This window comes from Echinops telfairi, unplaced genomic scaffold (genome assembly GCF_000313985.2).
Source record: "Echinops telfairi isolate 266 unplaced genomic scaffold, ASM31398v2 ScPeMD7_4048;HRSCAF=4782, whole genome shotgun sequence".
NCBI classification, from domain to species: domain Eukaryota; kingdom Metazoa; phylum Chordata; class Mammalia; order Afrosoricida; family Tenrecidae; genus Echinops; species Echinops telfairi.
In genome coordinates, this window is record NW_022107947.1 from 2,136,652 (window position 1) to 2,157,514 (window position 20,863).

Consider the following 20,863-nt stretch of genomic DNA (forward strand, 5'->3'; position numbering starts at 1 on the left):
ACGGGAGGACAAATTGACACAGCATCCCGAAGGTGCTTTGCCAGGATCTAAGGAAGTTATAAATACACAGGCCTTTTACTCAGCAATTGTATTACCAGGAATTTACCCTAGAAATCCTCTTGGTGTGACATATACATAGGGCTGTTCATTGTGGCATTGTTTGCAGTGGCAAAATAATGGAAATGCCCTTAATGTGAAAAAAACCCCGTTAATGTGCATCAATAGGAGGCTTGTAAAACATCATTACATACAATAGAACACTATGATACTGTAAAACACAATGAGCAAGCTCTTTGTAAGCTGAGGGGAATATCTCAAAGATAAATTGTTAAAGAAAAAAAGTAAAGCAATGGTTTGAACAGTATGGTCTGGAATGATGCATCTAAACTTTGAGCCACAAGTTGAAGTAAATATATATTTGCATTGGCTTTTATAGAGATAAAGGACAAATATCTGGAGCAATAACTAAATAACTAAAAGGTTATTAACCCTGAGAGCAATTAAGAATAGGGAGAACTGGGTGGGCAGCAAAATTGGAACAAAATCTCTTTACTGTATTCCTTTCTATGCCTTTTGATATTTGATCCACATGAAGGTGTAATTTACTCAAAACCTCAATAAGCTTTGGACAATTATTTAAATGCTTATGCAACCCTTAAAATTAGGTAAGCTGTTTACAATGTATGTAACAGAAAATGTTACTATCCCTATTACATAAACAACTTTTTAAAAGTAAACTTCCTAATGGGAAAATAGGCAAAGGATATTTAACCTTGCCAAACAAATGCAAAATTTAAGATTGTATCTTTGTGCAGCCTCTATTTTGGCAGTTTCTCACAGCGACCCTCTAGGACGCGGTGGCATTAGACCTGTGGGTGTTGAGACGGACTCTGGCCGGAACCGGAAGTCTCTTTCTTTCTCTGCCTAGTCGCTGGTGGGTTCAACTGCTGACCTCCCGGCGACCGTCCCGGGGGTGACCCACGAGCTCGCCAAGGCCACTCAGTTGGAATTGACTTGATGGTAGCATGGGCTGGTGATTTTTGTTGTTTCGTATTTTTTGTATTTTGGCAGTGATATTTAAACGAATTCCCCACATTAGTCTGGGAAAAGGACAAAACCCTAGATCCTTGATAGGTTATGAATGAATACAACTTGTTCAGAGGACAATTAGCAATGGGTATCAAAAGCCTCAAAACAATTCCTAACTTGTGGCAAAATAATTCCATGGCTAAGAAAATCTTCAGCGATAATCACCCGAGGTGGAACGAAAGCAGGGCTGCAATGTGCCCAGTATGTGCTGTGGCACCAACTGTGCAATGTGCCCAGTATGTGCTGTGGCACCGATTGTGCAATGTGCCCAGTATGTGCTGTGGCACCGATTGTGCAATGTGCCCAGTATGTGCTGTGGCACCAATTGTGCAATGTGCCCAGTATGTGCTGTGGCACCGATTGTGCAATGTGCCCAGTATGTGCTGTGGCACCAATTGGACAGCCTGGCGACACGAAACAGTCCGGGCGTGCCCGCGTCAGCGGAGTAAGACGCCCTGTGGGCAGCAGACTGCGTGTGGACCGCGAGGTCAGCATGTTCGGAAACCACCATCCGCTCCGACGGAGGTGTTCTTCTGCCTTGAGAGTCACAGTTTCAGAAACCTACGGGGCAGTTCTCTGCTTGAGAGCAACACGATTGACCGAGAACCTGAACTGACCACATTTTGTTGCCACCACCTAGCGTTTCCTCACGGAACTGCACCCGGACGGGGAAGGAAAAATGTGATTTCTAGTAAATCAAGGAATTTCACCCAGGGGCCCTCTTCTGCTTTATTTGTGGCTGCCGTTCAGTGCCGTTGAGCAGGTGCTGACTCATAGCGACCTTATGTACAACAGAAGGAAACACTGCCAGGTCCTGCGCCCTCCTCACAAGTGTTGCTTTGTGTGAGCTCATTGTTGTGGCCCCTGATAAATGACACCGCTGGGTTGTTGCAGGTGTTATACTCAGCCCTTTGTAAGCATTCGCTCTTTTAATCCCACAACAGCTTTATGAAGTAGGAGCTTTATGCATAACCACTTGAATAGATGAAGGAACCAGGGTACAGAGAGGTGAACTCTCTTACCCCAAGGTCACACAACTAAGTGACGGAGTCCAGGACTGGAACATGGTGACACTTTGGCACCAGGATCTGTGACCTAACACCATGGAGGGCCAAGGGTCCCTGTAACACTAACAACACTTGGAGAGAAAGTTACAGCCCATACAGCACACACCCTCCTCGCCTAGCACATCTGCCCCAAATAAAGTCATATAGGAACAGAATTATCCCTGCCCCCCAGACAGTGTAACCTGACGACAAGGACCACCACTAGCCCAGGCCGGAGCCAGTGAGCTGTATTTTTTTCTTGAATAGTAGTTCACAAAATAATTCACACATACTAAAAGGTACAAGGAAGGATATGACCACTACTCAATACCCATCGGCCATTTCAGAAAGCAAGCATTTCCAATTCGGAACGCAATGAGGATGAGTTTCAATCCTCATGGTTCACTCACTTGTTTTCTGTCAACGTATTAATACGTTGAAGGACACCAGCGAGACCATGAATACAGCTTTTTGAATGTTGATGGGGTCTTTTCTAACTCATTATTAGTATTTTTGTTATTATTATTTTATCCTTACCTCCTTATTTTGATTTTGTTTTTTTGTTTGTTTCTGTTGAGTTCCCCAGTTTGTGAAAGACAGGCGGAGTGGGTGTATAGTGATAATAACTGATACAGGGGTTGATAGGGGATACAGGGAAGGGGAATAACAGGGAGGGTAAAAAGGATTTCAGGAATAAATAATGAAAGGAGAGGGGGAGGGAGCACACTGGAACTGATTAAGATTGCCCAACTCATTTTAAGGGCGATTTAACCATGGAGGTGGTGGTGGGGGAGGTGTTCTAAAATTGATGTGGTAATGATTGCACAATTCTCCTTGATATGATTGAACAATTGAACTATTTTATTGTATGCAATGTAAACTATGTGCCAATAAAACTGTGGGGAGAAAAAAACGTAAAGAAAAACAATGAAGAAAATTCTTATAGCTGTGGTCGGAAGGGGTGCCAGCCCCCCACCACTAATCACGGGTTTGATAGGCACAATTGTGCAGTTGAGATATATAAATATTATATTAAAGTCATCGAGAGCATGAGAGATAGAAGAGAGATTGAAATAATGGAGTCAGCCACATTGCATGGTAGCAATGCTCACCTCAGCCCCGCTTGGTGGTCCTCGTGGAGAGAGGGGGAAGGGAAGGAGGACAAGGGGAAAGAGAACAGGGGAGCGAGGACGGGAGAGGAAAGGAGCAGCCAAGGAGAGTGGGAGCCGAGGAGAGGTCAAGGGAGAAGTTGAGAGAGAGATCTTTATTGCTAACCCAGGCCTATTTATCTTTGCGGGGAGTGCAAGCCCACTAATTCAAGTGAAGACATATGTCACAGGAAGGGGTTGCACTGTAGGTTATACAGCAATGAGAGGGGGACAATCTAGGGATATACACGCAATAGGAAGAGGAGGGATTGCAAGCACACATGTGACAAGATGGGCGGATCCTAGATTCAGGATGGCAGCCTAACTTTGGATGTAATGGAGCTGGTTGGACCTGTTCTCTGGATCTCCATAGGAACCATTATCAGTAGGACGAGAACCCCACCTAAGGGAACCAAGCTAATGGTCCTTAGGGGTAACCCATTGTCCTTAACAGCAGGGAGCGGGGCCTACCTACCTAGGCTGGCTGACTGATGGCCTTCAGATAGTATGTCTGTAAGCATCTGACCTCCCCCCCACCCCCAAATGCTAGCAAAAAGCCCCTAATGTCTTTGAGGGAGACAAGGCTGGGAAAAAGTCTCTTTATAATCCCACATATAGCAAGCCTTCTCCTTCCTAATAGATCGCAAACCAAAAGCAAACCCACTGATGTGAGTCCATCACGACGGATCGGATCATATTTCTATAGTGTAAAGCCATATTGCCCCCGTGACTGGCTCTGGGATCTTGGGCAGGCTGTGGTTTCATGTTTCCTAGCAGTGCAAAGTAGGACGTACCCAGAGACTGAGGCTAGCCAACCCGGGAGCGGCACAGCGAGCCCAGCCTCCGAGGGGAGGGCCACACGGCCAGCGCAGGAACTACACCAAAGACCAGACTGCCAACCTACTTCAGATGAGCCAATCAGTGGATTGACGGGAAGGGGGGGCTGGGAACGCCCCTTTCGTATACCTGTAAATAAATACTTTGGAATTTCTTTTGTGGGGGCTCTTGTCCAAGATGGTGCACGCAGTTAAGCACCTGAGGACTTGAGCCCTGGCTTAAGCTAGCATAATAAAACCTCTTCTGTTATTGCAGCCTTGTGCTTGATCTCCTTCCATTAAAAGGGTAATTGCTCCAGGTCCCTAACATTAGGATAGGGTAGGACTGCCTCACAGGGTTGCCAAGGCTGGAAAGCTTTCCACAATCAGACTGACGCAGCCATCTCATGTGGAGCAGCTGGTGGGTTCTAACCACTCACCTTTCAGTTAGCAGTTGAGGGCTTAACTACTGCTCCGCCCAAGCTTCATTCCTGATCCTCCCTAATCACAGTTCACTGTACCCTGCTGGTGACGTACACGGTTTGGGCACAAAAGCAGTTGCTTCACACTAGAGCTGAGAAAGGTTCTCAATGACTCCCAACCACGGTGGCGGACTGAGAAGCCCTGAAGTGTTATTGCCAGAGGAGGAAAGCCCAAGTGCTCAGCTGACGTTGGCACCCGGAATTGTTTATCCCTGAAGCGACTCTGGGAACATCATGGAGTCCTAAGTGGAGTTGGTTTTGTTCTTGTTTCTGACTCTTGATTTCGGTAAAACTTTACAGAGCAAACTGGCATTTAACAATGTGTTTCCCGTTAACATAAGAAACACACATTTTGTTTTGTGACATCGATGGCAATCCCACGATGCAGTGTTGTGTGTACATCCTTTTTCTTCCTAGGTAAGGTCTGTTCTTATAGCTTCTAAGCCTCTTCAAGATGCCTGAGACCTTGCAACGAAGATCAAGAGTCAGCCTGCTCCTGGACAGCCCCTAGCTAAGCATGACTTTTCTATTTTTAAATGGCTGGAGAGTGGGGGATCAAAAGAACATACTTCAGGAGAACTTGAAAATTATCTCAAACTTTGTCCTCATAAATAACACGTTACTGGAGCACAGTCACACGGTCATTTATGGCTGCTTTTGTGCTACCATGAACCTTGAGAAGCTTCTAAAAGCCGAAAATATTTACTATCTGATCCTTTACTGAAAAAGTTTTCAGACTCTTGCTAAAGATGGGCTAGGTAATATATTTCGTACCTCCATTTTTCACTTGCATGAAGATACTGTTAGGATTGATAAAGTAGAAATGTATTTTAAATTATTATGAAATGGAGTGGACATTAGTCATCTGACCTTTCTTTCTGTATATTCACACACACACACACACACACCGCCCCCTTGCAGAAAGCCATCATCTTCATTTCCCACCACCTCCCTGGCAGGCAGGGCATAGTCACTTGAGGTAGGATCAGCTCTTTAAAGATCCTATGCAGCACTTTGAAATAGGAGTCACCCAAAAACAGCAAGGAGAGGAAAGATCATTCTGGCAGTAGCCAAGACTAGAGCAGTTACATCTGGTTCCCAGGAGAGGCAGGGCCCCAAGTGATGGAGGTGAGTGCAGTAGTGCCTTGGTTCTGATGGCACATCAATGGGGTCCTCACCAGACAGTCCCTCAAACAAGGCTTTTTCTCTTTGGTCCTAGCTTTCTCGCCTCCGAGTCAGCCTGGCCAGGTGAAGTTCAGGCCCTCGGAAGAGGCTGAGCCTGCGCCATTCACTGCCATTCACGGCGGAGCAGGGTGAGACCAAGTATGAACTCCAGGGCAGAAACAGTGGCTGGTTCATTTTCGTATGTCCAGCACCTAAGGTAACGCTGACACTTAGAAAGTGCTCGCTATTTGATGAAAGGGTCAGTGAGTATGTGCATGAGTTGGTAAGCGAACAGACCAGGAATATCTGCCTTGGACAGACTCCAGACACTTGTCATGGTCAAGGCCTCACGAGAAGGGAATATAAAGACAGTCCTGCTTGCAAGCCCTCTCTATGGCTCACCAGGTTACCTGGAACATCTATGCTCCAATGATGAGAAGTGATCAGAACTTGGGGACTCGTGTGAATTTGACCCTGGGCTAGGCACCCCAGGCCCCCTTCAAATGATGTCTGTTGTCTTCTAGAAACAGCTGGTTAAATACTATGCACGTGTGTGTGTGTGTGTGTGTGTGTGTGTGTGTGTGTGTGCTCGCGCGTGCGCGCGCACGCATGCTAACTAGGAGGAAATGGATCGGGACTTATACACTTAGCTTCTACCCTGGTGCTGGACTGCAGGCTGCTGTGTAGCAAGAAATTTAGAGTTGGCCCTAAGGATCCTTCTCCTGGTGGATTTGTAATTTGGAAAGGTTATTACAGAGCTAAGGGATAATTAGGCACATTGAATTACTTCTGGATCTATTTCTGTATCAAGGTGACAGCTTTTTAAAGATCTGGAAAGCAGAGAGACACTGATGAGAACTTCCAAAGCAAAACATGAGGAATTGATCGTGGCATTCCCACAAAGCTCAGTGCCTCAGTGCCAGGCAGCGGCTTTCCTGACAGCAGCCTTTTTCATAATCCCAAGAGCCATACAAGGATAGAGCCGTGCTTGTTGAGACAGTGCAGGAGGGCAGAGCCTTCGCAAGGGAAACCAGGACAATTTTAATAGCATCTCTGTAACAAGTGTAGTCTTTATTCATTTTATATGCCAACGTTCACTGCAGCATTATTAAAAAAGCCCAAAGGTGGAAATAACCGAAATGTTCATCAATAGACGGATGAGTAAAAAAAATGTGGTACATACATACAATGGAATATTATTCCGTCAGGAAGGAAAATTAAGTTCTGATGCATGTTATATGCCAAAACATTCTGCTGAGTGAAACACGTCAGATACCAGGACAAATATTCTATGATCCCATTTATATGAGATAAGTAATATAGTCTGGCTACAAAATCATAGACACCTTTATAAAATCAAAATACCAAGATGCGAAGCTATTGTTTTTGACAAATTCTTCACCAAAGTCTACAGTGTGTAGATCATAAACTATGGATAGGCTTGTGAAGAATGGGAATTACAGAACACTTAATTGTGTTCATGCAGAACTGACTATTATTCGAGCAGAACAAAAGAACACTGCATGGTTTAAAATCAAACTGCCCACCCTCACATCCCCTCCAACACCAAACATCAGAATTACAGCCCTGAGGGTAGGGGAAGAGAGGAGGTATTGGCACTGATGACTGTGTAACCCCACTTGAGGAGAGCGGACAACAGAATTATATGTGAATGAATATACTGGGTGGTGTAAGATAATAAATAAGGGGGATAAGGTGGGGGAGGAAAGGGATACCGAGTTCAAGAGAAAAGAAAATGATTTGAAACTGTGGTAGCAATTGTACAATACTGCTTGATGGGATTGAACTATGGAATCTTATGATACCTGTAAGAGCTCCCAATAAAATGATTAAAAAGAAATTCTACTCCAAAAATAATAAGACATATTTATTACCTTTTATAACTTCTGTGAGTAAGGTATTTGGGAATGGCTTTCTAGGAAGTTCTGGCTCACGAGGGTCTAGCTAAGATGTCAGCAAGGATGGCAGTTATGTTAAGGCCTGATTGAGGTCGGAGAATTATCACTTTCCAGGTGGTGCACACACGTTTGCCACGCTGTGCTGGTTGTTTGGTATGAGGCTAAAGTTCCTCTGTGTGGGATCCTCCATGGAGTTGTCTGGGTACCTTGCTGTGACATTAATCCTCCACAGAATGAGTAATACAAGAGGCGAAGATGGAAACAGCAACACCTTTTCTCATGTAGCCCAAGGAGGCATGCATCGTCACTGCTGCCATTCTTGATTGGTCACAATGACTATCTCTGGTTAAATATGGAAAGAAACTGTGCAAAGGCATCGACTGATCACTGGGGGCCCTCGGAGAGGCTGCCAGACAAACCTCTTTACTATCCCCTAAAACAAACAGAACAAACTGCAAATAAAGAGCGGAATATGAATTTAGATTGGTTTAATGTATAATGCTTGATCTTCAGAACTGGATGTGCCACCTGGTCTTCTGCACACCTGTTTGCCATCTAGCTATAAAGGGGCTATAAGGGGAGGCAAGGCTTAGAAGTGATGCTATCCCAAGAGCTCCTCTCAGTTCTCAGGTCTGATTCTATGTAATCGGCAAAGATAAAGCTCTGCAAGACTCTTGAAGAACTTGACATTTACACTGAGCGTCTGCTATTGAATAAAGACATTCTAAAATGCGTCATTAGAAGAATCAACTCAGTTTATTTATGTTTTACAGAAAAATTATTACAATTGAATATATTTGGACACAGATATTTGACATGAAAAGTAGTTGTTATCAAAAGAAAAGCAACTCATCTTACACATAATAACTAGAAAATATTTCTCTGATCACTTAAGAGTTACAAATCCTGAGAATGTTATCTACTGAATAAACTAAGTATGACCTTGTAATTAAATTGTGTTTGGAAATAATCCTTAAAAAAAAATCTCCTGAGGCGCAAATCACCTTGGTATTCAACATGAGTCGTTTGCATTTTACAAAGAGTTTAAACAAATAGTATCAGATATTTACAGTTTAATGGCTCTTAAACAGCGATTAATCAGGTTCAAGGACACACTGCTCCACGATTTCACGTAAGTTGGGATTCTCCATTGCAGCTGCCACTCGTTCTTTATCGTTTATCTGCTTGTTGACTGCAAAACACACAGACGAAAGTGAGCAGAATTAGACAGGGACAGACAGGATGGTTATTAGCTTGGTAAAGCATCTACCCTGCTACTCAATTTTTTTGAGAACTTAAATGAAGCTGTTGTTGGCTAATTAGTCACTGTGCAATTTCTAAGTCCGGGAAAGCAATGTTAAGAGAGCGAGAGGGAAAAAAATCCCTTATAATCCGACCACTATTTTCACCCCCTTCTCTTTAATCTTTACCCACACACAGTCTTACATATTTATAGCAACACAGGGTCTCCGAGGTCGCACTGAGCCTCGGAGGCACTCAACAAAGAAGTACTTCCTAAATATAGCCATTAAAGTCAGAGGTGCTTTCTAGGCCGAGGGTAGGGCTAGGGGCATCTAAATGCTTTCATGCTTAGAATTAGGAAGCAGAAGCTGCCTGTTTACTGGGTTTGAGTAAATGTAGCCCCGAGGAGTGAAATAACCAATGTGCTTGGAATTGTGAGACTAGAGCATGGTGTGAAGCGTTTTCATGACGGTGCCTTGATGGGCTGTCCGCTCTGCAGCTCCCTTTCTGAGTCATTGTCTTACTGTGTCTCCTGTTGCTCTTACTCAATCCTATGTCTTCCTTCCCTCCTCTGCTACCTTTACCCAACTTCTCAATTGACCCCTAGTGATGAAAATGACAGGCACGTCAGAGAGAGTTCTCGCTATCTGTTCTGTTTTCCATGTACCAAGTAGGTCATGTACAACATTTTGGTTTGCTTATTTCCCAAACTCGGCCTCTGTAATTTTAAAGTACTGATGGGTTGAATTCTTTCAGGAGACCAGATGTCCTCTATATAAAAAAGATTTCTTCCTCTCATTTGAACCAGACAGAGCACCCTTATCCCAAGACTCCACACAGCTTTATTTATCGGACCTGCTAGGACTCATTAAAATATACTCACTTTCAGGAACACACCTGTCTACTGAAGGAAAGAATCAAATCTTCTTTAAAGTTTGTAAGTCAAGGTCTCAAAAGCTAGGTTTTCTTTGCAGATGGTAGCCATTGACCTAAGCCAGTGAACATCCACCAGGCCTGGCTCCATTTTGGCCAGAGTTCCACAATACAATCATAATATGTATATATATATATACACATATACATACACATACATATACATTAAGAGGCACCGAAAAGAAACCCAGATTTTTTTTCAAAGCTATGTATATAAATTATTTTACAAAACAGTCTTATCCTCTTCAAAGTACTCTCTATTACACTTTATACATTTGTCAAATCTGCAATTCTATTCTTGGAAGCATTTTTCAAACTCATCTGTTTGGAGAGCTGACAGCATCTCCCTTGTTTTTTCTCCACCTTTTCTACGTCATCACACTGCTGTTCTTTCACATCCCTCTGCATTCGCAGAAACAAGAAGTGGCAAGAGTGAGGTCAGGTGAGTAAAGTGCAAGCGAGGTATGCTGTATTTTGTCAAAAACTGGTGCACTGAGACGGCTGAGTGAGTAGGTACATTGTTCTGGTGGCAAACCCAGTCCATCTGCCACAAATCAGGCCTGTTTTGTTGCTCCCTGTTACACATCTTTTCAGAACCTCTAAATAGAAAGCTTGATTAACAGTCTGACCTGGTGGAACGAACTCCAAATGCACTACGAGTGGACATTTCCATCCATTCGGGAAATGGACGCCCAGAATGAGGTTTGTCATCAATTGACATTTACCTTGTTTGAAATGAGAAAACCACTCGTACACTTGAGTTTTTCTGATAGCACTGTCCTTGTAAGCTGTGTTCAACATCACAACAGTTTCTGCAGCATTTTTCCCAAGAAGGAAAAAAAAATTCACAACTGTGCGCACGTGTGCGCACACACACACATACACACACGTGTGTATTCCTTGAAATGCCTGGGTCTTTCCTTTACTCAGCTGTCAGAGAGACCTGGTATCCATTATACAGGACTAGCTGAAGTAGTTTTCTAATTACATTTCTGGATTCACTTACTGTCTTCTTCAGTTGAGTGGGTTCCTTCAGAAATGTAGATTTCCAACTAGAGAAAGAAATATTAAAGGCAAATATTAAAACATTCAAAAATGGAAGTAAGGAACGCCCAGTGAACTCAAGGGTCCAAGGGTGTGAGTCCAAATCCTGCCTCTACCGTCAAAGACGCAGAGAAAAGCCCCCAAATTCTTCTCTGAAACGAAACTGAAATAAGCGAAGGTTTTTTCCCCTCCTTCATCTGGAGAAGAGTGGTAGGGGGCATTCCCTTTAGTTTTTTCCTATATAAACACAATTTTAAGGCACTCTAGGGGTGCGCCCGTTGGCTGCTACCCGGAAAGGCTGGTCGTTTGAAGCAACCCAGCAGCTCCCTGGTATGAAGGCCTGGTGGTCTGTTCTCATCCAGGTGACTGCTGAGAAAACCCTCTGGGGCAGTTCTACTCTGTCACATGGGGTTGCTATGAGTCAGACCGATACACAAAGTTTTACACAAATGAGACCTCATGCCTGCTGCTTTACTCATGGATACAGTCACATAATCTTGCACAGATTATATATACATATGTGCTCACACATTGTGTAGTTACATAATCTGGTATCAATTGGAGGATTAAGAGTGTAGGGGTGGAGTCTAGCCTGTCAATCAGAATAGAGCCAATGAAGGCTCTTTGTGGGCAAGGCCTTCTTCTGAGGATTCTGGGAACTCCAGTATTTCCTCCTTGAAGGCTGGAGACACTCTCTCTGTTCACTCCCTGTAAGACATCCCTGTGGAGAAGACACATGGAGAGAGGCTGATGGAGCCAGACCTCTGGAGCCAGAGAAGCCACATGGAGAGCCCTGCCAGCGCTGAGATGCTTACAACACCACTGGATCCACAAGACTTCCCAACCACTGGCCTTGTGATCTTCCTGCATTCGACGTCATTGCATGTGTTTCGTGAGTCTGAAGAGGATTTTATAGACTGATATAAGACTTATGGGCTAATATCAGACTTATGGACTTGATCTGGGCTGGGCTATTTTCTTAATGTTCAATTGCTCTTGTATATAAAGCTCTTTCTTATACACATGTGTCTATGAATTTGTTTCTCTAGTCTACCTGGACTAACACACACATATACATAAATATCACAGGAATATATAAGGAAGCGTCAAAAAGTTTGTGGGAAAATTCCATTATCTATCTTTCAATTCCAGCTTTCTAAACTGTTTGAAGTCCCCTTGTACATGTACAGATCATGCCTACATACATACCCCACATCCAGCAAGGTTGGAGTCCACTTTCTTTGTTTTTCTTGCTTTACAAAAGCAGAATCGCCACATCTATAGTCTTCAACACCCTCCTTTTCTCATTCACTGTCACCTTGCTAAATATATGCTCAGGTATTATACTGGTTGCGCTATCCCTTCTGGCTGTGTGTACCTCTCAAATTAACTAAGTTCCACAAACGACAGCTTTTGAGGCAAACACAGACAATTATTGCAAATAAAGCACGCTAATGATAACAAAGGCATGTCTACTCTCCAAAGGACATTAGAGCACAAGAACTCACTCTTACTTACAATAGAGATAAATTGTTTCATGAGTGAAAACAATTGTGTAGTCCACTAGAGTGTAAGAAGATCTTACAGAGAAATCAAGAAAACAATACCATTTACACTAGCCACCCCAAAGGTGAAATACTTAGGAATAAGCTTAACCAGAGAAATAAAGGACTTGTACTAAGAAAACTACAAAACACCAAAAGATACCTACAAATGTGGAAGAATATACATGCTTATGGATAGGAAAACAACATGGTGAAAATGTATATACTACACAGAATCTATCACTAAGTAATTTCATCTTTTGAGTGGCTGGTATTGAGTAAATAATAATGTTTGCTTGATATACTGGACCAAGGGATTAATCTCTAAAATCTACATAAAACTTCAACGCATTACCAAAAAAAAAGACGAACCCAATTTTAAAATGGGCAGAGGATAGCTATCTGAGAAAGCATTGTGAAGTCAATTATGGCAGATGTAGTTAGGTTAAAATATAACAACTTATCATTTGATTTCCCTTTTGCCTTAAAGTTTTTGTTTTTGATATTTTCTCTCTTTTAGATTGAGGTTTTTTTCTGTGTTTTATTTTGTAACTGTTGGGGTATTTTTTGCTTTTTTCTTGTTCTTGTTTTGTTAATTTTTTTTTGTATGAAATCCAGGATGGATAAATCTATAAGTAATAACTAGATTAATAATTACCTAGGGGCATGGCATGAGGAATCCTGGTTGCCTAGTGGTTACAAGGTTGGCTGCTAACCACAATGTCAGCAATTCCAAACCACTAGTGACTCCACAAGAAAAAGACAAAGCTTTCTCCCACTGTACAGTTACAGTCTCAGAAAACACATGGGTGTAGTGCTACCCTGTCTTAGAGGGACGCTGTAAGTCCGAATAACTGGACAGGAGAGTTTTTGAGAGGTACGGCAGGGGAGGTTGGGAGAAATGGGGAGATAACAATGAGTACGAGAAAGAAGAAAATGTTCTGAAATTGCTTGTGGCAATGATTGTACAAGTCTTCCTAATATGACTGAACCATTACATTGTATATGTAAATTATAAGCCAATAAAATGATTTTTAAAATGGGCAGAGGATATGAAGAGACAGTTCACCAAAGAAGACACTCAGGTTGCCAATAAACATACAAAGAAATGCTCTCAATCACTAGCCATCGGTGATGCAAATTAAAACAATGATGAGATACCACCTCACATTGGTTTTGGTATTAATAAGAAGTTTTAAAAACCAGAAAATAACAAATGCTGGAGGGGGCATGGAGAGGATGGCACCTCCATATACTGCAGGTGAAACTGTAACATGGTATAGCCATGGTGGAAAGCAGTATGGTACCTCCTCAAACAAATGGAAATAGCAATACTACATGATGCAGCAATAATCACGCTACTTGGTATTTAAACCAAAAGCCAAACTCACTACCCTTGCATCCATGCCAACTCATAGTGATCCTTTGGACACAGTAGAACTGCCTATGTGTGTTCCTGAGACTGGATTCCTTTGGGGAGTAGAAAGCTACATTTTTCTCCTGGTGGTTTCAATTGCTGGCCATGAGTGTAGCAGCCCATTGCACAACCACTAGGCTCCCTGCTTGGTACACACCCTCCACAAATAAGAGACACAGCACAGATAGATGTCCACACAGCACTACTCACAATGCAAGATGGCGGAAACAAACTTCATGCCCAACAGTAGGAAAATGGGTAAACTTTGGTACATACATCCAATGGGATTATTTTGCATTGTTAAAGAATAATGTGAAACCGTAAAACACTTCATGACATGGATGGATATGGAGCACATTATGCTGAGTGAAGTTAGTTGATCACAAAAGGGCAACCACTGTATTGAAAATAAATGAATTCATTAAGAAAAGGTTTTCATACCGAATGAAACACTTTGATGGCTACCAGAGGTGACAGGGTAAGAGGAGAAAGGGGGAGTGAGGGGCTAGAGGGCTGACAGGTGTTACTTTGGGTAAAGGGGAAAATAATATCGTACGAGAGAGATGTAGTGGGAAGAGGCAGGCAGGACAGGGAAAACCGCTGGGAGTGGGATAGTGTCTGAACACAAAAACAATGACCCCCCCCCCATCTAATTCTCAATTACAAAGGTAAATAAATTGTAAAAAGACCTTAGAGATCAGCACATTCATCTTTTAGAAAAGAGACCACCACACAGACTCACCTAAAGCTCTTATTCTAGTTACTCAAGAGCTAGCACAGATAGGAAGGGTACACTTTTATTTTAATTTTGTAATTATTCATGGCTCCTTATTCTAAAAAGCAGTGCATAAGGGAGAAGAGTCGAGCATTTACCCTGCTCTTCTTAGATGAACGATACAATAGAGCAGCCAGACAGTTAAGGAGGAAACGTCCCTCCTTCATAGAGAAACTTCAGCTAATAAAGAGGTGACAGACTATCATCAATGTATGAGCCTTTGACTAAATAATAAAGCTGGACAATGGTCATCAATGGCTGTCCAAAGAATACAGTGAAGACCTGACAAGGAACTTCATAATGGAAGTTAGGGTGAGGCATAAAGGTCAGGCTGACAACATCTGACCTCAATGAACCATCTGAGCCTCACAAAAAGACAGTCAACCGGACATCTCGTCTCTCAATGGGACGCAGTCGGAAGTGTACAATATCGCCTATTCAAAGAGTTGACTGAGCAACAATAACAAAAAGACTATGAATCTGATCAGGAAGCATGTTAATCTAACTACAGAAAACATAAAGGGCAAAAGCCAAATTCATTGCCATCAAGTGGATTCCGACTCACAATCACCCCACAGGACAGAGCAGAACCCCCCTTTTGGGTTACTGAGACTATAATTATTTATAGAAGCAGAAAACCTCTCTCTCTCTTTTCAGAAAACCTTATCTTTCTCCTTCAGAGCACCTAGTGGGTTTGAACAGCTGACCTTTCACGTTTCCTTTTTTTTAATTTTATTTTTTTTTTTAATGTTTTGAGCACGTTTAAGGTTGATGAAAATGTTCTACAATTGACAAATGGTGAAGTCACACAACTCCATAGATAATGATGGCTAAGTCAAAAGGCACTGTGATAAAATTGTGGAACTTCATTAAACAAAAGTAGAAACCATGAAGCTAATGTTTCTTAGCATACCTTCAACCTGGGTCTATTAACTTCTTGAGCGTGTACACTCTTCCTCAAAGAATCCTGTGCTTTTCGATTTACACCATATTAAACCTGCAGCTTGGACATCACCCAGGGATTCAAATCATGTGCCTTTTCAATGCTCAAAAAGCAGTCTGGAGGACTAGATCAGGACTGCAGGGCGTCCGGGTAATGTCCTTGCTGTCCTCAAAGGGGGAGCAGGCGCACTGTGCACCTTTCCTGACCTTTTTCTGGTCAATGCAATTTTCCACGTCACTAAAACTTCTTCAGAATAAGCCCCATGATCACCCCGCGTCCTCTGAGGACATCTATTATGACTACCCCTGTGGGCTCCACCCCACAACCAAGAACAACAGGCCTATAACCTTCTCAAGGGAATCTTCTGTCTCGGATTTCACTGGCCCTGCAGATCCCCTCAAAAGCCACTGTTTTGACTGGGCTTTTTTTTTAAGGTGATCTAACAAGACTAAGACAAGTTTATTCCTGAGAGAATTTGCCTGCAGCCGTTCACCGATCAGAGACAAGCTTAAGCATTTCTGGTTTGGAATAGACCGTATGAATGAACTGGAACACTAGTAGCAACATTTTCCGAGTAATTCTCATACATGGAAAACCACGGAATTGTGCAGTTAATATGGGTGAAGTATATGGTATGTAAATTATATATCAATAAAACTATTATAAAAAGACAGGTTTGACAAGGTATTGAATGCAAAAACGATGTCTTGATAGGTAACAGGGGAAAAAAAAGGCAAAAACAAAACAAACTCCCTGTCATTGAGCCTATTCTGACCCACAGTGAGCCTACAGTACGGAACAGCACTGCCCCTGTCCAAGGGCGTAAATCTTCATAGGAGGAGAGATCTTCATCTTTCTCTCCAGAGTGGGGACCTTGCAGGTAGCAGCCCACTTGCCACGAGGGCTCCTTTCTGATCACGTAAACCCCCACCTAATTCACAATAAAAATTAAGAATTAAAAAGGCAAGAAAGTTCATATCCTTACCTTATGCTTAAACGGTAAACACCGCTGAAGTTTTACTCTTAAGCAGAGCCCTGGGAAGAAAAAAAAAAGAAAAAACTCCAATTACCTCTTCTAGTTGGTTTTTGTCCTTGAGAAAGCACACAGCTGTGGTGTCAATGACTGCTCGCTCTCTCACCAAATGTGGAGAGTGAGGTTATCCCCTGCAGACCGAAACCAACTCCAGACTAGTGGCCCTGCTAGTGACCAGAGATGAGAATGAACATGCATTGAGTCCTGACCCATGCCATGGATTTAGTCTTACCAACCCCATTTACACGTTATGAAACCCAGGTCACAGGGTAACTTGCCCAAGAATAATGATATTATAAAGTGGCAGAGTTGGGAACTGCCCCTGTGGGTTTCCTAGGCTGTTCATTTTTACAGAAGCAGACCTCCACATCTCTCTCCCGTGCTGCAGCTAGTGAGTTCACACTACTGACCATTCAGTTAGCACTCAAGTGCTTAGCCATTGCACCACCAGGGATCCCTGTTTATATATGCCATCATTCACTTCACGGGTGGAGAACATACGGCCTGTGGGCCAGCAGTTCCAGACATCACCACAGGGGTGAGTTAATTAAATGTTTGACCAGTATGGTCTGTGAATCATGTTAGAAATATCCAATTGGCCCTTGTCAGAATAAAAGTTCCTCATCCCTGATTTAATTAATCTTCTGAGGAGCATTTCACTTGAAATAAATTCCCTTCACATTATTTATGGAGTCCTGTGGTGTTGTCGGGTAAGCATTGTACTACTAACCACAAGATTGGTGGTTCAAATCTATCAAGAAAGATGAGGCTCTCTGTTCCGATAACCACAGCCTCAGGAAGTCTGTATAGGGTTGCTTGCAGGTGGAACTGACTTGACTGCTAGCAGTGGGTTTGGGTTTGGGTTTCACTATTAACAGCAAAGCACACGTCCAAAGACACCTATTGTGTAACTTGCTGCTAACAAATCTAAAATATGGAGAATGTATCCTCTCAATAGAAAACAACTTCAAAACTACTCTCCCACCAGGACCTGTGTCTGTATTACACGGAAGCCAACGGAGAGGATGGTGATGGCAACAGACCAGTGTTGAACAGAGGGCTGCCTCCATTAATCTGGGGTGTGTGCACTTAAAAGCAGCAGTGTGAGGGGCAGATTTAGAGTCAGGAGTCCTGGGCCTGAGCCTCAGATTTATCATTCCCTGGCTACCTGGTGCCGAGCAAGTCACTTCAACTCTCTGAGCCTCACGTTCCTCATCTGGAAGAGGAAGATAAGTTTAATTCCTGCCTCGGCTAACTGTGGGAACTCCTGAAGATAAAGACATGTTAGCCATAAAGTGTGACCAACCAAACCAAACCAAACCAAACCAAACTCATGGCCATTGAGGTGATTCCAAGTCACAGCAACCCTGTAAGGGTAGGGTAGAACTGCCCCTGTGGGTTTCCAAGATGCTAACTCTTTACGGAATTGAAAGCCTCATCTTTCTCCTGCAGAATGGCTGATGGTTTTGAACTGCTGACCTTATGATTAACAGCCCAACCAGAGGTCCTCTATAAAGTGTGCTTCATGGTGTAAATCGTTATTTTGGGGTCAGAATTAGCAAAAAATAACTTGGAATTTAAAAATACATACCCACAGAACAGATTCTGACCCACAGCAACCCTATATATAGTGTAACTGCCTCTTCTGGGCTTCTAAAACTTGAACTCCTTACTGGAGCAAACAGCATCATCTTTCTCATACGAGTAGCGGGCAAGTTTGCACTACTGATCCTGTGGTTAGCAGCTCAATGTGTAAAACTATATGTAAACACATATATTTCGATAACCTCACCGATAAGAGTTGCCAGAGAGCAATGAGGTACTGTGGGCGTGAACTTGATGATGACCAGATAGTCTTCGTCATGCATCTCCTGAACCTCCACACAACTCTCCGTTACCACTTCCAGTTCTTCTAAAGTATTGGGCTTCTCTGGGTCCCGAATAGTTCGAATCAAATCTAAAACAGCATCAAAGACAAAGCACTGCACTTAAAAATGAACAATCTACATAAAGATGAATTTGTCCATTTTAATCTAAACATTAAGTTCTTTTAGTTTAAGTACATAGTACAGCAACTTCCCAGGTTTCTGACAAATATTTACTAGTCTACCAATTTCCTTTTGAGAAAACTGTTTTCCAGGATTATTATTAGACCCACATCCAACATTTGAATTCATGGTTCTGGTGAAGAAAAATGAAAGTGCCATGGACTGCCAGACCAACACACAAAATATCTCTTGGAAGAAGTGTGGCTAGAATGCTCCTGAGAAGCAAGGAAGGGCTCTCGAGTATTGGGGGCATGATATCAGGAGAGCCCACTCTCTGGAAGAGGGCATGATGCTTGGCAAAGTAGTCGGTGGAAGCAGCTCTGTGGAAGACAGATGAGGCGGGCTGCTTCTGTGAAGGCTTATAGCCCAGAAAGCCTGTGGAGCAGTTCTACTACGTCCTACAGGGTAGCAGAGTCGGAACGGGCTCAATGGCAGTGAGCAGGGGACGTGACATGGCAGCGTTATTGCTAGCTGGTAACTCACCCACCAGCACCCAAGACAAAGCTAGGACGACGAGCTGAAAGACCCGAGCCTAAAACCGGCCCCTGACAACAGAGACGAGAGAGCAGGTGAAGGAATTCCAAACGCAAAGAACAAGACTTGCTAACTGTTTGGATGCAGACAACAAGAAAAGGAAAAAAAATAAAGGACTCCGATTCAAGGCTAAGTGTCTGGGAGAAAAGTGCAAAACTCAAAACAGAACAGAGACATCCAGGTGAGCTCACCTCAACAATGATTCTGAGGTGCCTAAGGGGCAATCTGGTAGAACTGTACAGCAGACACTGAACTGTGGCACAAGGTCTAAATGAGCACCAGGGCTAGAGTGGTTGTTGAACCCAGGTGGTTCACAAAGGAGTGAGAACAGTAGCTTTAACTTAATACTGGCCTCACTGGGAATGCTTTGAAAGCATGTTTATGTCGGACACAATCAAACACCTCACAGGTTTGCTTTCTGGGTTTACTCATGAGACAAGCTGGTCGATTGGCAGAGCATAACTCATAAAGATAATGTTCTACATTCTAGTTTCACAGCTCTTAAAAACACCGTCTGCCATCAATGCAAGACTATTCTTATTTGGAACAAAAGACAATGAAGGATACCCGGGGCTCAAGGAAGAAACTAGCGCACAGGACTGAGAGCACCGGAGCTGGGTGGTCCTCAGCTACCACTGCTGACTGTTCTGACCATGGACACAATATAAGGACCAGATAGAACGAGAGAAAAATGTAGAACAAAACAAACAAAAAAAAAGGTCAGACTTAGTGGACCAATAGAGTCTAGAAGAACCCCAAGACCCTGAGATATCCTTTGAACTTGGAACGTAAGCCAATTCTGGTAGTAACCTTGCACTGGAATAATAAACTGGCTTATAAAATAAATAATGTCACCTGGGAGTACCATGCTCCTTGAAGTAATCAACTATCTGAACCCAAATGGTCAACGCTACCCCCCAAACCAAGATGAGATGCTAAAGAAGAACAGGGAAGCTAGATTAATGGAAACAAAACAAACAGAATGGAGAAAATAAGAATGTTGACACATTTGGAAAATTAAACTGATGTCACAGAATCATTTGCTAAACAATGTTAAATAGGAACCTAATACGCTATATGAACTTTCATGTAAAATACAATTAAAAAAATTTTTTAATTTGATTATCTGGGTCCTAGCCCCAAGATTCTGATTTACGGTAGTTGGTATGAAGTCTGGCCAAACATTGAGAGTTTTAAATAAATTAAAAAATTTATTCTTTCTTTTTTTTTTTTTTCAAGTGTTGTTATAGACGACAAAGTTTTAGAGCAGCGGTTCTCAACCTGTGGGTTGCAACCCCTTTGGGGGTCAAACGACCTTTTCACAGGGGTCACTCGATTCATCACAGTAGCAAAATTATAGTTATGAAGTAGCAACAAAAATAATTTTATGGTTGGGGGGGTTCACCATAACATGAGGAATTGTATTAAAGGGTCATGGCATTAGGAAGGTTGAAAACCACTGTCTTAAGAGTATCCTGAATGATCCCCATTATGTTTTTTCTTTAATTAATTGGGATTAATACATATGTCAAATCATTCCATAGTTCAACCATGTCCAGCAGAATAGTACATTTGCTACCAAAATCAGTTTCCAAGCATTCTTTTTCTATAAGGACCCCTTGAAATTATCCCCCAGTTATTCTTTTTTTTTTTTTTTTAACATTTTATTAGGGGCTCATACAACTGC

At 42.6% G+C, this 20,863-nt stretch overlaps 1 protein-coding gene across 1 annotated transcript in view; it reads right to left on the reverse strand.

The window, feature by feature from the left end:
* Window positions 1-8,136: 8,136 nt before the first annotated feature.
* CIAO2A (cytosolic iron-sulfur assembly component 2A) overlaps window positions 8,137-20,863 on the reverse strand; it is a 17,550-nt gene continuing 4,823 nt past the window's right edge. The window contains exons 2-5 of the mRNA XM_004716290.4: window positions 18,387-18,551; window positions 16,547-16,596; window positions 10,845-10,890; window positions 8,137-8,855 (exon numbers count right to left, since the gene is read on the reverse strand). Coding sequence (XP_004716347.1) covers window positions 8,758-8,855; window positions 10,845-10,890; window positions 16,547-16,596; window positions 18,387-18,551 — 359 coding nt within the window. The 3' untranslated portion in view covers window positions 8,137-8,757. The remainder of the gene's footprint in view (window positions 8,856-10,844; window positions 10,891-16,546; window positions 16,597-18,386; window positions 18,552-20,863) is intronic.